We start from the raw sequence: 17,235 nt of genomic DNA, 5'->3' as shown, positions 1-17,235 counted from the left end.
ACTGAGCAAGGGCAGGGACCGAACCCGCAACCTCATGGTTCCTAGTCGGATTCGTTAACCACTGCGCCACGACGGGAACTCCGGTCCAGATGAATTCTTGAGATAGTTCATTGTGTCAAGTATTGGCCTTTTAAAATGCATTTTTAAAAAAATAATATTTACTATCATTTACAAATTAAATTTATTTTTGCTTTGCTTTTTTTTTTTTGTCTTTTTGGGGCCACACCTTGGCATACGGAGGCTCCTAGGCTAGGGGTCCAATCAGATCTCTAGCTGCTGGCCTACGCCACAGCCACAGCAATGTGGGATCCAAGCCAAGCTACACCACAACTCACGGCAATGCTGAGCGAGGCCAGAGATCGAACCTGCGTCCTCATGGATACTAGTCAGGCTCGTTAACCACTGAGCCATGACGGGAACTCCTGGTTTGTGTTTTTGTTATACCATTTAATATTTATTTATTTATTTTTTGGCCATCCTGCAGCTTATGGAGTTCCTCAGCCAAGGATCAGATCTGAGCCACAGCTGCGGCAATGCCAGATCCTTAACCTGCTATGCCAGCCCAGGGATTGAATCTGGGTCCAGGCGCTTCCAGGACACTGCTGATCCCATGGTGCCACAGCGGGAACTCCTGCAAATTGAAATTGAGTTTTTAGTGCATGAATACTAAGAAATCAACAAACGCGTAATTGACTGTATGGGAAATGTGGCAAAGGATATGATAAAGTCATTTAAGTCAATTCTTACCCGGAAAAGCCCCCACCATAGTGAGCGCCCAAGTGACAGTAGATCAGTAGCACCATCTCGTTTCATGTGTGGGCATGGTATTATTCATAGCTAGACAGATATAGAAGATAGATTAAAATCTACTAGATATTACTTTTAAAACTTAATACCTTGTCTTTGCCTGCATTTGCTGTGAAAATGGAAGAAGTTGATCATGCCTTTGATGTTTGAAGTAATTAAGCTGCTTTTCGACATTTTTAAATCGGAAGTCCCACTGTTTCTAGACCTCCCTTTTCATTTATAGCTCAGGGTACACTATACAATTCCTATTTTCCTTTGGGGTTTTCCAATCCTTAGACCAAGTTGCTTGGAATTTTGCCCAAAGACCCATCGTGCATAGACAGGGTTACCTATTTTTGGTATCTGAGGAGGAAGGTAAGTTCTGCTTTCTAAGAAGTTCTTTGCTTAAGAAGGAGACTTCCCATTGCTATCCTAGACTGGTTCTGAGGAGGGCTTTGGATATGATTTTGAAATGGGAAAAAGGAGAAGAGGAAGTGAGGGGAGTGGAGAGGTGATGATAAGGAAAGGCACAGAAAGTTGTGGAGGTACAGGCTAGAAAGTACGGACAGGTAGCGAGTTTAGAACCTGAAAACAACAGTTGACTTTTTTGTGTGTGTCTTTTCAGGGCCGCACCCATGGCATATTGAGGTTCCCAGGCCAGGGGTTGAGTTGGAGCTGTAGCTGCCGGCCTACACCACAGCCACAGCAACGCCTGATCCCAGCCGCATCTGCGGCCTGCATCACAGCTCACAGCAATGCTGGATCCTTAACCCACTGAAGAAGGCCACAGGTAGAACCCACACCCTCATGGATACTAGTTGGGTTTGTTAACCAGTGAGCCACGACAGGAACTACAACAGTTGACTTGGGGCTGGTGATGGTAGTGGTGGGATTAGAAAGTAGGTGTGACTGATTAGGAGGAAGAGTAACAGGTGCTAGCAAGCTTAGAACTGGAGGCAGTGGCTTGATTTGTCCATGGAATCCCTTGGATTGAACAGTAGTCGTAACAGCTATTGCCAGAGCTATTAACATTTTTTTAAAGAATGAGAAGATGTAGCTGTTGTGAAAAAGGAGGGCTGGCTGAGATACAAGTTTCCTTAGAAAAAGACTTAAGGAGTTCCCATCATGGCTCAGTGGTTAACGAACCTGACTAGGATCCACGAGAATGCGGGTCTGATCCCTGGCCTCGATCAGTGGGTTAAGAATCCGGCATTGCCATGAGTTGTGGTGTAGGTTGGAGGTGCAGCTCAGATCTCGCATTGCAGTGGCTGTGGCGTAGGCCAGCAACTACAGCTCTGATTAGACCCCTAGCCTGGGAACCTCCATATGCCACGGGTGCGGCCCTCAAAAACAAAGAAAAAGACTTGAAGGGGAGGAAAAGGACCAGTTCAGTCTTCAAGAAGATAAGGAGAGGCCTTAGGGGCCTTTCTAAGGATGTGGAGTTTGTGTCCTGGGACTGACCAACAATTGTTGCCCCTGACTGCAGAGTCACCCTCTCATGTAATAATAACTTTATCCTAGAAGAGACCTACATTTGAGGCAGAAACTCCTGGCCCCCTAATTGGATGTTGAATCAGAATAGGGGGATTGGGGAGGCACCTGGCTAGGGCAGCTCTACACTTGAAGCCCCAAATTCCCCTTCCAATCAAACCAGAATCAGGAGTGGCTTCGTGCTGCCAGTAATGCTTTAATTGGTGTCCACTTACTACTGCACAGCTATGGCCACATCTCCAATCCCTGGAGTGCCAGAGTAGCCAGCAGGACCTACGTCTCCACCCTCCAGGATTAGGGGCTCAGCTGGCTTGAGCTGGGCTCTGTGGGAGCTCTTGGAGGGAGGTCAGACAAGCAGTCCAAGGAACTGTAGATTGGCTGGCAGGAAAGGCAGCTTGCAGCAGAAGGCAGAAGTTTCCCACAGGAGGGCAGGGTCAGCAGACATCTGGGGCTTTGCTGAGCTCAGGACTGAGATCTTGAAAATGAGTGGAATCAAGAGAAGCAAAAAATGAAGGACACTGGAGGGATGGATGTGTGTTGGATTAACTTATGCTACTAATGACTTGTACTGAGGTGGGCCACAGGTCTGGGTAGCTTTGAAAACAGGTGTTTTAGTAATGCAGAGAGAACGGAATTAAAGCAATTTTATAACAACTCCTAAAAGAAAAGAAAAGAAAACTGGTGTTTTTCACTGGAGCTGAAGATGCTTCGTGAGGAAGGTGTCACTGACCTCTGACCTCAATTCCTGTGCCATAACTTGTGTACAAGGCTACCAGCCTGAGTCCTTATAGGTGCCGGAAAAGCAAAATAAGATTGTGAAGGTATACTGACCAGAGAGATGTTGAAGATAGTGTACTTTTCCCTGAAGAGGTCACATGTCAACTGTGACATTCATGGACCTTGGCAAAGTGCACATGCTCAGAGGAGACCATCCAGCTTGGTGCAGAAGCTTCAGTGCCATTTTAGTCAAGGAGCTATTGAAGGAACTTGATGTTTCAGGGTTCCCTAATGGCTTAGTGGGTTAAGGATCCAGTGTTGTCACTGCTGTGGCTTGGGTCACTGCTGTGGTTCAGGTTCAGTCCCAGGCCTGGGAACTTCTGCATGCTGCAGGCATGACCGGAAAAAAAAAAAAAAAAAAAAAGAAGAAGAAAAGGGGTATTTCCTGATCACTTTTTTCACTTTTTGGCAGGGGTATTCTTTCAAAATGAATTTCTAGATTTCCTCTTTGTGGTCTCAGATGGCAGAACAAAAGCAGACTCCATAAAAGGAAGCTCCTCCTACAAATGAAATGGGCCACCTTGAGGAGTAGCATATTCCTAATCCCTAAGGATGTCCATACACAGGCTGGGGGGACTCTCAACAGGAGTATCCTGGAGAGTACTGAGGCTTTGTAGTGGCAGGACAAGGCTAGAGGGGTAGGCCAAGTTGCCTTCCTGCCAGCCCTGGGGGGTCCCTGCCCCCTGTGTCCTCCCCTCCACACAGCTGGGGCCACACGTGCTTCTACTTCTTCCTGACCCCAGCCAGGGACCACTTTTTACCTCCAGGAGCTCCACGGTAACACACAGGCACTGGCATCTGGCCACTCTTGATGGGCGGGCCTGGCTTCAGCTCTGGTCACTGGGATGCTTCTGCTTTGTTCAGGAGGCCAAAGTTTGCACTTTTATCACTCAATTCTGGATAACGTGACTAGTTTCCTTTGAGCTCTTTTGAGAAGTAAAGGTAGTGAAAGGAAGTGAAAGATAAGGTAAATATTTCAGGGAAAAGCAAACATTTGATCATCCTCATAGGCTGTGAGGAAGGAGGCCAGGCAGGGGAGGGCAGGGAGAGCTGATAGAGCAGAAGTTTGAGAGTCTGGCAAAGGAAGAGTATACATTTTGAAGCAGAGGTTAGTGAGGCTCAGGAATGATACAGATAGCCTGTCTTCCTTCAAAGTAGAAGTTCTTGCCCAGTTGTCTCACTTTTCCTCATATTTTGAAGGAACAGTTGACCATGGGAGTTGACCCTCCCATGTGGGGAGGTTGAACTCTTTTTTTTTTTTTTTGGCCTTCTTAGGGCCACACCCATGGCATATGGAAGTTTCCAGGCTAGAGTTTGAATCGGAGCTGTAGCCACTGGCCTACACCACAGCCACAGCAACACCAGATCTGAGCCACGTCTGTGACCTACACCACAGCACATGGCAATGCCGGATCCCCAACCTACTGAGCAAGGCCAAGGACAGAACCCTCGTTTTCATGGATCCTAGTCGGGTTTGTTACCGCTGAGCCATTATGGAACTCCGAGGTTGGACTCTTGTTTGGAACAGAAGGTCAACTTGGGGAAATGTAGAAGGATTGCCAAGCTGCCTGTGGTTGGACTTAGGTTGGAAACCAGAAATGCTGGCTAGCCTCAGAACAAGAAGCCCACAGCCAGATTCCAGGATAGGAACCAGCAAGGCAAACTTAGTAGAAGGTCAAGGGGTAAGTGAAATGAGATCCTAAGGAAAGCATAGTTGCAGTTGAAGTTATTGTCCACTCTACCCTGTGCCTATACGTAGATGGGGATGGGATGGGAGTGATAAGCCAGAAAGGATCTCAGCGGGGAAGTTAGGCAAAGTTGGAGTCTGGAGTTGCCCTAAAGCTGAGGGCAGGCCTGATGGAAAGATAACAGATGGCACTTTAGAGGTGGAATGATTCCTTTGACAAGGTTCAAGGGGTGGACATTTGATTGGGTGGCTAAAGGGAGTGGGGATGAAGATCTTGAGGAGGATGAGATCAATGGACCTGCTGCCAGGTTGTTGGCTGAGTTATTAGAGAGGCCGAGTTGCTAGTGGGGAACCAGAGCCCGGTGCACAGGGGCACTCCATGTGAGGTACCTGAATTCAATTAGTTCAGGTGGAAGGTAACGAGAAATGAGGAATGGTGTCCTGACAGCTAAGAAATATTAGGTACTGTGTGCCCTTGGCCAATGCTTCAAAGGAGGGTGGATTGTTCCTTTGGAAATTCTGTTAGTATTGGAAGAGAGCGAGCGAGTAGGAAGGGGAGAGATGGAACTAAGTAAAATAAATGTCATGTTCAAACTCATCCAGACCTTGATGAATGGGGCTGATGTAGCTGAGTGGGAATGTCCTGGGAGACCCTGTCTTGCTCTGAGAGTAGCTTCCCTTGTTATGCTGAGTTAAGGATGTTAATTAACAGTCCCCTGAGATTTTCCTACCACAGGCACTCAGTTTACTCTGGGGCCCCAGGAAGTTCAAGACAACTGGGAGAGGGGATCCTGGCACCAGAAATAAGTCCTTAGAATGCTTCATCAGGACTCATATTTAATAGCAAACACTGACTTATATTATGGTTATTTCTAAACACAGAACCACAGCATGTGCTCCTCTGTGCTCTTTCAGAGTCATGTGCAAACCTCTGTTAGAGGATTGATGGTGATTCTGTTTTAATTTTCTATCTTTTTTTTTTTTTTTTTGGTCTCTTTGCCATTTTCTTGGGCCACATCTGTGAGAGGCGTATGGAGGTTCCCAGGCTAGGGGTCTAATCAGAGCTATTGCTGCTGGCATACACCACAGCCACAGCAACACCAGATCTGAGCCACATCTGCAACCTACACCACGGCTCACGGTAACGCCGGACCCTTAACCCCTTGAGTGAGGACAGGGCTTGAACCCGCAAACTCATGGTACCTAGTCAGATTCATTTCCACTGCACCATGACAGGAACTCCTTTCTATCTTTCTTTTAGGCTTGAGAGATTCTCAAGGATAGAGATGGTAACATTCATTTCTACTCTCAGTACCTGGCATCATGCCTGGTCAGTAGGGACTTAATAAATACGGAATCGACACCTATGTCCTTCAGGGTCGTAAAGGATCATGACCTCACTCTTTTTTGGGCTACACCCATGGCTTTTGGGCTAGGGATGAACCTGCGCTAGGGCAGTGACAATGCCAGATCCTTCACCACTAGGCCACTAGAAAATTCCAGGTGCTCACTCTTTTTAACAAAGAAGAAAGCTGAAGCTCAGGGATGGTGAGCCACTAGCCCAAGGTCACACAGTAGTTCACTGAAAGGGCAGGATTAGAACCTGAGTCTCCAGACTCTGCTTTATATATCTTTTCTCTGCGGCTAGACTGTAAATCAAGAAAAGAGATTATGCCTTTTGGACCTCTCCATCCTTGAAGGCCTTGACACTCCTTATTTGTCATGAACATCTGCTTGTTAAATTGACAGACAGCAAGAAGCTGGGAAGAACAGATTAAACAATGGATGACAGGAGCAGAATTCAAAAAGATTCAGATAAGGGGTGTGATATTAAGAAAATGAGATATAGGAGTTCCTATTGTGTACGGCTCAGTGGAAATGAATCTGACTAGTATCCGTGAGGATGTGGGTTCCATCCCTGGCCTCACTCAGTGGGTCTGGGATCGGGTGTTGCCATGAGCTGTGGTGTAGGTTGCAGAGGCAGCTGGGATCTGGTGTTGCTGTGGCTGTGGTGGGGGCCAGCAGCTGTAGCTCCGATTTGACCCCTAGCCTAGGAACCTCCATATGCTGCAGGTGAGGCCCTAAAAAGCATAAAAAAAGAAAGATCGAAAATAAGATTTAATTTTTTTAAAAAGGTGAGGAGTTCCTGCTGTGGTGCAGTGGATTAAGGATCACGCATTGCTGAAAGACTGCAGATACGGCTGGGATCTGGTGGAGGCCAGCAGCTGCAGCTCCAATTTGACCCCTCGCCCAGGAACTTCCATATGCTGCAGGTGTGGGCATTAAAAAAAAAAAAAAAAAAAGAATCCAACTGCAGTTGCTGTGGTTGCTGTGGAGGCTCAGGTTGAATCTCTGGCCTGGTGCAGTGAGTTAAAGGAGCCAGTGTGGCTGGATTCAGTCCCTGGCCCAGGAACTTCCATATGCCACAAGTGTGACCATAAAAAATTTAAAAATTAATAAAAAATTTAAAAAGATGAGGAGTTCCCGTCGTGGCTCAGTGGTTGGCGAATCCGTCTAGGAACCATGAGGTTGTGGGTTCCATCCCTGGCCTCGCTCAGTGGGTTAAGGGTCCGGCGTTGCTGTGAGCTGTGGTGTAGGTAGCAGATGCGGCTGGGATCCAGAGTTGCTGTGGCTGTGGCATAGGCGGGCAGCTACAGCTCCGATTTGACTTCTAGCCTGGGAACCTCCATATGCTGCAAAAGCGGCCCAAGAAAATGGCAAAAAGACAAAAAAAAAATTAAAAGAGAAAATTTGGCGTTAGGCTAAAAAACACTTTACAGGAGTTCCCTGTTAGCTGAGGGGGTTAAGGATCCGGCATCGTCACTGTGACTCAGGTCACTGCTGTGGCATGGCCCCAGGCATGCCAAAGGGGTAGCCAAAAAAAAAAAAAAAGACTCTGGCAGTAGGAGTGGGAAAGTCTTAGATCAATAGTGGTTCATGTTGACAGCTTACAGGCTCAGAATCGATGAAATAATTTGGCTGCCAAATAAACTGTTGCTAGTTATGTGGCGTCCAGACCCAGAGAGGTGCAATTTCACTTGTGAGCTACTCTAGTTTGACCTTTTGGGGATGTGGCATCATATCCCTTGTCATATGAGAAATGGCCAGAAAGGGAAGTCTAGGTTCCTCATTGTACTAGGCAAGGCCTTCAGGATCTGACCCCTGCTGAAATTCACTCCTTTCTTTGCCCAAATCCTTTACACTCAAGTGACATGAACACCAGGCTGTTTCATACCTCCATTATCTTTGTGCATACTATTCCCTCCATCTGGAACGTTCTGTCTACCCTACCTCCACCCACAACCGTCTTATTTGTGAGCACTTGTGCAACCTTCAAAATCCTTCTCAAGTTTTACTTTCTTTCTTGTAAACTGTCCTAACCAAATCCCCAGGCAGAACTAACCACTCTTTCTTCTATTATTTATGCTCCCCTATACATAGCTTTATAATTGTACATTTCACCTTGCATTGTATTTTGTTTGTACTCCTGTTTGCTCTATTAGACCATAAGATTCTTGAAGGCACAGATCTTTTTTTTTTCTGATTGAGAATTTATGTATTTTTATTTTTTAAATAATGATTTTTATTTTTTCCATTATAGTTGGTTTATAGTATTCTGTCAATTTCCTTTTTCTTTTTCTTTCTTTTTTTGCTTTTGAGGGCTGCACTTGCAGCATATGGAGATTCCCAGGATAGGCGTCAAATCAGAGCTACAACTGCCAGCCTACACCACAGCCACAGGAATGCAGGATCTGAGCAGTGTCTGCAACCTACACCACAGCTCACGGCAACGCCGGATCCTTAACCCACTGAGCGAGGACAGGGATGGAAACTGCAACCTCATGTTTCCTAGTGGGATTCTTTTCCACTGCTCCAGGATGGGAACTCTCTCAATTTTCAACTGTCACATATACATGTACACATTCTTTTTTCTCACATTATCATGCTCCGTCATAAGATATGGTTCCCAGTGCTATACGGAAGGATCTCATTGCTAATCCATTCCAAAGGCAATAGTTTGCATCTATTAACCCCAAATTCCCAGTTCATCCTACTCCCTCCCCCTTGGCAACCACAAGTCTGTTTCCATGTTCATGATTTTCTTTTCTGTGGAAAGGTCATTTGTTGAAGGTACAGATATTATGACCCTTGTGTGCTCTAGCCTGGTACATGTGTAGTCACTTAAACAAATGAACCAAAACTCTATATAAGCATGCTTTCAAATATTTGAAGGACTGTCCTGAAGACAACTGAAGATATTATTTTTGCTTTTGGCCTCCCTGGCGGCATGCAGATTGAAACCATGCACAATAGTGACAATGCTGGATCCTTAACCCACTGCACCACCAGGGAACTCTTGAAGAGATTTTAATATGCACACCTCCAGAGAGCCAAGAATAAGGATGAATTGGGGTATGTGCTCAGAGGACAAATTTGGGCTCATTAGGAGAAAATGCTTTAGTATTTTCTTTAGTATTGGCTTTAGTACAGATTCAATTAGTAGAAGCCTGATTTGAAGCAGCTTGAGCAAAGGGAGAACTTTTTTGAGTACAGATTCCAAGAAATGGTTGCACTGCCAACCTGCAGGAAGGCCATGGACAAAGCTGCATCTCAGGAACACTTGCAACAAGGCTCCCAAAAATCTTCAGGACTCTGCCCCTTGCCTTTGCTTCTCCCTGTGTCAGCCTTCTTCTTCCCTACTGCAGACTGGCAGACTTCCACATAGCAGGAAACATGGCTGCTGAAAGCTCGGACCTTGCAGCTCACAGCTTTCTATTGGGACTGTTTTTGTTTTGTTTTGTTTTTTCCCAATTCCAGTTGAAAACATTTTTTTTTGCTTTTTAGGGCCACACCTGCAGCATGTGGAGTTTCCCAAGCTAGGGATTGAATCAGAGCTATAGCTGTTGGCCTATGCCACAGCCATAGTAACTCGGGATCTGAGTTGAGTTTGTGACTTACACCACAGCTCAATGCAATGCTGGATCCCCGACCAACCGACTGAGTGAGGCCAGGGATCAAACCCACATTCTCATGGATACTAGTCAGATTCATTTCTGCTGCACAACAACAGGAACTCCATTTTGGTGAAGAACTTTGGCACAGCTTGGGTCTGAAGCTTACTTCTGTGGTCAGGGAGATGGGTATCATGAAGAGTGTGGCTTGAGTCAAATGAGAAGGTGGAGGAAGTGGTGAGGGGAGAGGGTAGGAACATGGCAGCTGCCCTTGGAATCACACAGTGAGAGTAGGGGAAGAGCAATTTCCAAAAGGAGTGGGGATGTAAGAGCAGCTTCTAGAATAGAGGGGTTGTACTCCTTTGCTCCAAAATTTTTTTTCTTTTTCTTTTTTTTTTTTGCTTTTTAGGGCTGCACCTTCGGCATATGGAAGTTCCCAGGCTAGGGCTTGAATCAGAGCTACAGCTGCCAGCCTAACCACAGCCACAGCAATATGGGATCCAAGCTGTGTCTGCAACCTACACCACAGCTCATGGCAATGCCAGATCCTTAACCCACTGAGTGAGGCCAGGGATCGAACCCTCATCCTCATGGATACTAGTGGGGCTCGTTAATGCTGAGCCACGGCAGGAACTTCCTGCTCCAACTTCCTAATGATTAAAACCATCCATCTCTAGGTACTTTCTGGATGCTCTCAAGGATGTAGGAGAAGATTAAACTGACTGGACACTCCCAATATTTAGTACCATATTTAGATAGTGCTTAGAATTTTGCTCTCAGAAACTATTGAATGATTAAATTATTTTTCTGGGCGTTAGAACTCAGCCCATTTCCCCTTTGGGTGCTGGGGAAAGGAGGCTGAAAAGGGTGGCAAAGGAGTTTCAATAATTCTAGAATTGTTCGCTGAAGCCCTGATCTATGCTAGATAATGGAGAGGAACACAGAGGTACCCAGAGGAAATCTGGCCTCCTAGGAACCGAGGTCACTTATGGAGGTATATGAGTTTAAGTTTGTCTAAGTGCTGGACCAACAGCCACTGGCAAGGCCAGGGCCAGTCAGGTCTGCTGCCAGGAAGAGGGGCGAGTCCCTGGCTCCCTCGTCTCCCATTGGATCCAGCTCAAGCTCCTAGCGGCTCTTTGCCCCCTTGGTGCCTTTCTCCAGGCCTCAAACGCCCCACGCAGCTCCTTGGATACTTCCTTTTTTATTTAAGATTTTTATTTTTTTCTGTTACAGTTGATTCACAATGTGCCTTGGGTCCTTCGGCACCCTCCGCTTGGCCAAGGCCGCACAGCCGGAGCTTCCACACCTTCAAAACGGGGCGCGGGCAGGGCAGGGAGGTGACTAGGGAGCTAGGGTCCTAGGGACCTGTTAGGGGCATGTGCTGGGTCCCTTTCTAGAGGCGCACCCCACCCCCACCCTTTCCCCTTCGGCTCAGAGAGGGTCGGACGCCGCCGCTGCTGAGGCAGAGGCGCGCGCGAAGCGGGAGCATACCGCCGCCAAGGAGGCGCACGGTGGGAGCGCTGTACACCCGACGGGCGGTCGGCTGAGGGAAGAAACCAGAGACCCGGAGTCGGCCCCTCCGGCAAGGCCTGGCGGGGCCTCCGCGGCCCGGCGCCCCCCGGCGCCTGGGAGGCCGCGGTGGCCCGGCCGGGGGAGGGACAGCAGCAGGTGACCACGGCCGGCCCCGGGGCTATAAATAGGGGCGCGCGTCAGCCGCGGGAGGGGGAGCGGCGGCCAGCGGCGTGGAGCCGGGCGGGCAGAGGCCTGGAGAGCGGGCGGGAGCCGACGGCGAGTGCGGGCCGGCGGCAGCATGGGGTCGCGGAGGGTGTCCAGCCGGGGCTGGGGCTCGGGCGGACGGGCCGGGGCGGGGGACGACGGCGAGGACGACGGGCCCGTGTGGATCCCCAGCCCCGCCAGCCGCAGCTACCTGCTCAGCGTGCGGCCCGAGACCAGGTGAGTCGCGCCCGGGGGGGCTGGGCCGGCGTCGGGCGGGCAGAGGCCTCGAGTGAGGCCCTCGGATGGGCCCCCCGCGCCGGCTGGAGGCCCGAGGCCCGGGTCACGGCCAGGCCGGGCCCGCTCCCCTGCCCTCTCAGGGCCCGTGAACCTCGGGCCTCTGGCCAGGAGAGGCTCAGGGGACGAGAGGGGCCCTAGTTCGGGGTGATTTCACGGGGGCCCCCGAAGGCTCTCCTTATCTGTGCTCCCTTGCTCCCGCCCCACCGCCCCCGCCGCCGCTACTCCCGGGCTTCAGATTCCACAGTTTGCGATAAGGAAGGCAGGGGAGGCCGAAATTCCTCGGGGCTGGCAGGGAGGGAGTGGGCGAGCAGCAGGGAGGCAGGAGGGGACGCCAGGGCCACTGCCCTGGGGTGGGGGGCTGTTTGGCTTGGGATTCGCCAGGAAGAAATAAACTACAAAGACGGTTTTCCCTCTGGGCCCAGAACCCTGGTCTTCCCCAGGATCCTGGTGGGGGCTGCTGACGTGAAGGGGTGGCTTGCTGGTTGGTCCTGCCTGAAAATTCAGCGGTTGTGGCTCTTAGGAAGCCAAGTGCCCTGCCCAGTTGGGGGCAATGGGATGCCAAGGGAAGAGGCTGAACTGATGAACCCTTTACTCCCCTTCCAAGAGTTAATTAAAGAGGTGTGGATGCTTTGTTTTAGGAGCTCGGCCACCTACAGATATAAGGACACAGACAATAGAGAGGCATTTTGGCACTCAAAGGCACACTGGCCCGTGGGGACACGTGCATTGCCTTGGAGAGGGATGCTTCCTGCCCCCTCCCGGCCACTCCTTCTCCCTCCACCACTGGAGCCTACTCCTCAGGGAATTGTGACGGCTGGCTTTTGTGGTTGTGTCACAGCCCCAGCACTTGGCTTGTCGTAGGTTAGACCGAAAACAGCCACTCCTCTGAGAAGCTGTCCAGAGACCTCTTGTCCTCCGTTCTTAAAACAGCACAAAAACAGATCAAGGACATTCAGGAAAAGTCCCAGGCACTTCCTCGTGGATTGGCTGAGTTCTGTTGACCTTGGAGTTGGAAAAGTTCAAATGTAACCGGAACCGGTTTCAGCATAAAACTCGTCAAATGGTGTCACATGTCTAGGACAGGGCTGAGGGCTGGTGTGAGTGACTGAGTCAGACTCGGCAAGGACCCTGGCTGCCAAGAAAGAATGCCCCTTCCTCCTGACCATGGGCTCTATAGAAAGGCTGGAAGGAAATTTGTGTATTTATTCCAGCCCATGGTGAAGCTGATTGCCTTATAGCAGCCTCACACTTGTCTCATACTTGTCACAATGATTTGTCTGGGCTTTGCCTCCTGTGTCCAGCCTTTGTCAACATCAGCGGAACAAGTACAAGAGGGAAGTAGGGCCCTTCTTAGAGACAGCAGTGGGGCGACTTGAAAATTAGGCAGAATGGAGAGGGCGGCTGTTAGGAAAAAAGCTGAAGAGTGGACACTGTGTCCACTCTCTAGCTGCCTGGCTGAGCAGTTGTGTGGTAGATAAATTTTAATTGCACATCTGAAGAGCACAAAGCAGTATGTCAGCCTGAGAACTGCAGATGGGTAAAAAATGTCTGGCTTAAGTCCTTTGGGACCTAAGTGAGTGAGTGCTCTTAAATGGAGACTCTTTTCATTGAACATTTAAAGGGGCAGGGCTGGGGCAGTTTGGGAGAGAGGGTTTTTTAGCCCAGGACTGTGGGCTATGTTTTGCCCCTGCCAGCTGGCCACAGACACCCCCCTCCCCAACAGGTCCTGAGGGACAAGGAAGCCCAGGTTTACCTCACTTCTGGAGAAGCCTCTGGCCCAAGAGGATATACTGTGAAAGTGAATGGGGCTGTAAATGGGGTGGGAAGTTCCCGGTTCTCTAGCAAGGCCTGACTAGAGCAGGCAACCTTATAGTCTTCTCTCAGAGCAGCCCGACTGCCTGTGAGGCTGGGAATAGGCCCCCTTGAAGACTTTGCCAGCTGATACTGGCCCCTGCCCCTTGAAACCTGACTATCCCACAGTCCTGACTGAGAGGCAAATCCCATCCCACCCACTCACTCTTGACTTCAGCATTTTCTGGGTCTACTGTGATACAAAGCTATCATGGAGCCTGTGAGTCATCATTCTCATGGGCCCCTGGGAGGGTGGGCTGCCCTGTGGGAGCTGAGAGACAGCTGGACTGGGAGCCAGGCCACCAGAAGCCTTGGCCCAGGTCTAGAACCTGTCTTCCTGTGCATACCTTTCCTTCCCCTGACCCTGGAGGGGTTTCCAGTCCATAGTCAGCTCCAGGATATTTCCAGTAATCACTGGGGTCAGAGGTCCAACATGCAAATAGTCCCACCGCACTCTAGGCCTTGCCTCCTAGGGTATCCAGCCTCTAGTACCTCAGCTCTTAGGTAGGTGGGCGTGGGTAGGCCAGAGCAGGTTAAGGAACCACTCCTTGTGTGGATGCAGTTATAACTAACTTGCTTCTGAGGGACACTTAGAAGTTCCAGAAATCTCTGACCCCTCCTTTCTTAGATGCCCTGGTCCAAGCGGGCTCAGAGCAGCAGCAGAGTGTCATGATATTTACTATAACATTGTAACACTTCTTCTGTTCTGCTTGGGTCAGGTAGGTTGTCCAGGGAAACTGAGGCATCAGATTAGGACTTTCTGAAGTTCTTTTATATCCCAGGATACATGAAAGCTGAGAGGAATGGGAGGCCTCTAGCTTTTGTAGCCAGTCCTGGTTCCCTCACTGCACTGCTCCCAGGGATACTTTTCTTCTTTATGAAGAGACCTTTCCTTCCTGGGCCTTGAATTCCCATTCTCTATAATGAGGGGAGCATTAAAATGTCTTTTAGGCCTTTCTATCCCAGCTTTCAATTCCTCTGATTCTTACAGTCCATAAACGGGGAGCTCCCTTCCTGGATAAGAGCCCTGAGCCTACCTCTGGCCCAGTCAGCAGGGCACAGCCACCTTCTGAAGACAGGGTGCCTCTACCTCCCATGGCTCCTCCCGATGTGGCTAATTAAGTAAGGGTGAGGCCTAGAGAAAGCAAGACAGTGGTTCCAGGGGGCAGAGCGTCACAACCAGCCTTAGAGAGAGCCAGGGAGGGGTCACTAATCACAGCTCAGCCCCTTGCCTCCTTGCAGGTGGAACCTGTCATTTTCTATCTCAGTTAGGGAGCTGATTCTCTCCTTCTCCTTCCCAGGGAAGAAACCCAGACCGAACAAAGGAGAAGTATCTCCATTCTAAGGAGAAAGGCCAAGGAAGCTCACGATCAGGAAAGGATGAGTTGGCCAGTGCCTTGAAACCGTGGGAGGTCCTGCCCTCACAGCCTCTGGAGGACTTTTAAAGCTCTGAGCAAAGGTGGCTGCCTTCTGGAGCTGCAGTTCCTTCTGGGGGACAGGACTCTCCCTTCCAGTTTGAAAGATTAATTTTCCTTTCCCTCCTCTCCCCTCATTCTCTCTCTCTCTTCCTTCCATACAACAGCTGTTGAAGGCCCACTGTATACCTAGCACTGTCCTAAGAGCTACAGGAGCTACGGAAAGAGCTAGGTTGGAAGGCTGGCTGGGCAGGATTTAGATGAGCAGAAGGAAGAGATGGAGGGCTTTCCAAGCAGGGAAGACAATGGTAATGTCTCAGAGGCCAGGAAAGGACACGTCCGTGCCAGTTAGGGGATAGGTCTGGTTACAGTGGAATCTGAGTGTTGGGAAGTAGAAGTCCATGTGTGAGGGTGTGTGAGTAGGGGAGGGAGGGCCTTAAGTGCCCAGTCGAGGAGTCGAGGCTCAATATCCTGTGGGGGGATTGTAGCTTTTTTTTTTTTTTCAGAGAAATGGTGTGATGTGAGGGGTGAAGGAGAAGGGGGTTGGGGTGTTCATCAGATATGGAGCCATGAGGGTCTAGGTGCTAACATAGCAGCAGGAACAGAGAGAAAAGGAGAAAGAAGGGCCTCAGATGATTGATTATTGGGTCTTGGGAGGGAGAGGAAGGAGTCCAAAATGGTAGATTTACGGCTTTGGACTTTGAGAGCGTGCTGGCGGCATCCACAAATGCAGGAGCGCTGGAGTGGAAGTCACGTTTTTGGGTAGAGGATGAATTTGGATTTTTTGGTTATAAAGATACTGAGAATTCCCTTGAGCAAGCTGGGCTGTTGGTAACGAAGGGAGAGCCGTTATCATGGTAGGGACAGCTGAAGAGAGTGAATGTGGATGGGGGGGGCCCTGAGAGCTGTGGGAGATAGTGGACCTAGACTCCACTGGAGGTGCTTGTGTTAGGACAGGTGGAGGCAGAGGCAGAAGTTGGCTCTACTAAAGGGCAGCCTTGTGGGTCGTTGCCTCCCAGGGGCCTGCACAGCCCTTAGCTGGAGTCTGTTTTCAGCTGCCCCCCGGGGCAAGAGGGATGATCAGGGCCTCTGAGTGCACTGGGCCTTGTGCTGGTCTGACCGAAATGGGTGCCTCCTGGCTCCTGCTGAATTAACCGCTTTGTTTTTCTCCTCTTCTTCACTCTCCCAGCTGGTTTGCCTTGCGTGTCCTCTTTAACCGTACTTTAGCATGGGTGTCCTCCAAGCCACCTGTCTCCTTCCCAGCCTATGAGGGGATTTCCAGGAATGGGGGCCCTTCTCCCCCAAAAAGGCCAAGCACTGAAGCAGGAGCCGCCCCCAAGCTGGCGTGTTGCGGGTGGCAAAGCGTACGTACCAGGCAGCCATAAGAGACTCGAGAGACTGGGACACACCTTTCTCAAAGCTCAGTCCTAAGGGGCCTCCTCCCTGCCTAACCATTTCCCTGGACACGGCTGCATTTAACGAGCTTTTGGTTTCAGATACTTTGGTGTCCGGTGGTGAGGCCGCTTGCTAACTGGAGCAGGCCAACTAAGACAGCTGGTCCCTTTTAATAGAAAGGCCTTTGGGCCCCAGATGGCGGCCGATTAATACTTTGCCGACTGTTGTTGATTTCGCCTCCTCCTCTCCTTGCTTTTTTGGCCTAATGATTCCGTTTGCTGTTTTTGCTTAGCTTATCAAGCAACCGGTTGTCTCACCCCAGCTCTGGAAGGTAAAGGCACCATTGCATTACATTTTTCTCTGACTGCTTTTTTTCTTGGGTCTGGGCATCGAGGGGCCTCTGGGTGACTGCTTGTGCACTAACCAGGCTGCATGGGGTGAAGGGAGGCCTGGAGGGTGATTGGGGAGGGTGTGAGAGAGCACTCACGTGAGTCACAGTCAATGCTTGCATGGACCATTTGAAAGGGATACAGGGACCCAGAAATAAAAGATGCCTGCAACTGTATCTCTGCACCCCTGGGAGGGCCACCACGGGACCAGGACAGCCACCAGTCATGTAACCCGTTCTCCTCCATCCTAGGTCTTCATGGTTTTTGTAACCACATATCTGGGTTTGACACCTTATTGTCTTATCTTCTAACCATGGCTACTGCCCTAAACATTTTTTTTCTCTTTTGTCTTTTTAGGGCCTCACCTGCAGCATATGGAGGTTCCAAGCCTAGGGGTCGAATTGGGGCAGTAGCTGCCAGCCTACACCATAGTCACAGCAACGCCAGATCCTTAACCTACTGGGTAAGGCCAGGGATTG

At 49.8% G+C, this 17,235-nt stretch overlaps 1 protein-coding gene across 2 annotated transcripts in view; it reads left to right on the top strand.

Annotated features, from left to right (window-relative positions):
• Nucleotides 1-11,474: 11,474 nt before the first annotated feature.
• ALPK3 (alpha kinase 3) overlaps nucleotides 11,475-17,235 on the top strand; it is a 49,207-nt gene continuing 43,446 nt past the window's right edge. Inside the window, exons 1-2 of one of the 2 annotated variants that reach the window (XM_047795075.1) lie at nucleotides 11,475-11,646; nucleotides 16,660-16,698. In XM_047795075.1, the coding sequence (XP_047651031.1) occupies nucleotides 11,504-11,646; nucleotides 16,660-16,698 (182 nt within the window). In that variant the 5' untranslated portion in view covers nucleotides 11,475-11,503. The remainder of the gene's footprint in view (nucleotides 11,647-16,659; nucleotides 16,699-17,235) is intronic. The other variant, XM_047795076.1, reaches the window with a different exon arrangement.

Source organism: Phacochoerus africanus, chromosome 9 (assembly GCF_016906955.1).
Source record: "Phacochoerus africanus isolate WHEZ1 chromosome 9, ROS_Pafr_v1, whole genome shotgun sequence".
NCBI classification, from domain to species: Eukaryota; Metazoa; Chordata; class Mammalia; order Artiodactyla; family Suidae; genus Phacochoerus; species Phacochoerus africanus.
The sequence above is the reverse complement of the archived record's forward strand: the minus strand, read 5'-3'. Positions and strand labels throughout refer to the sequence as shown.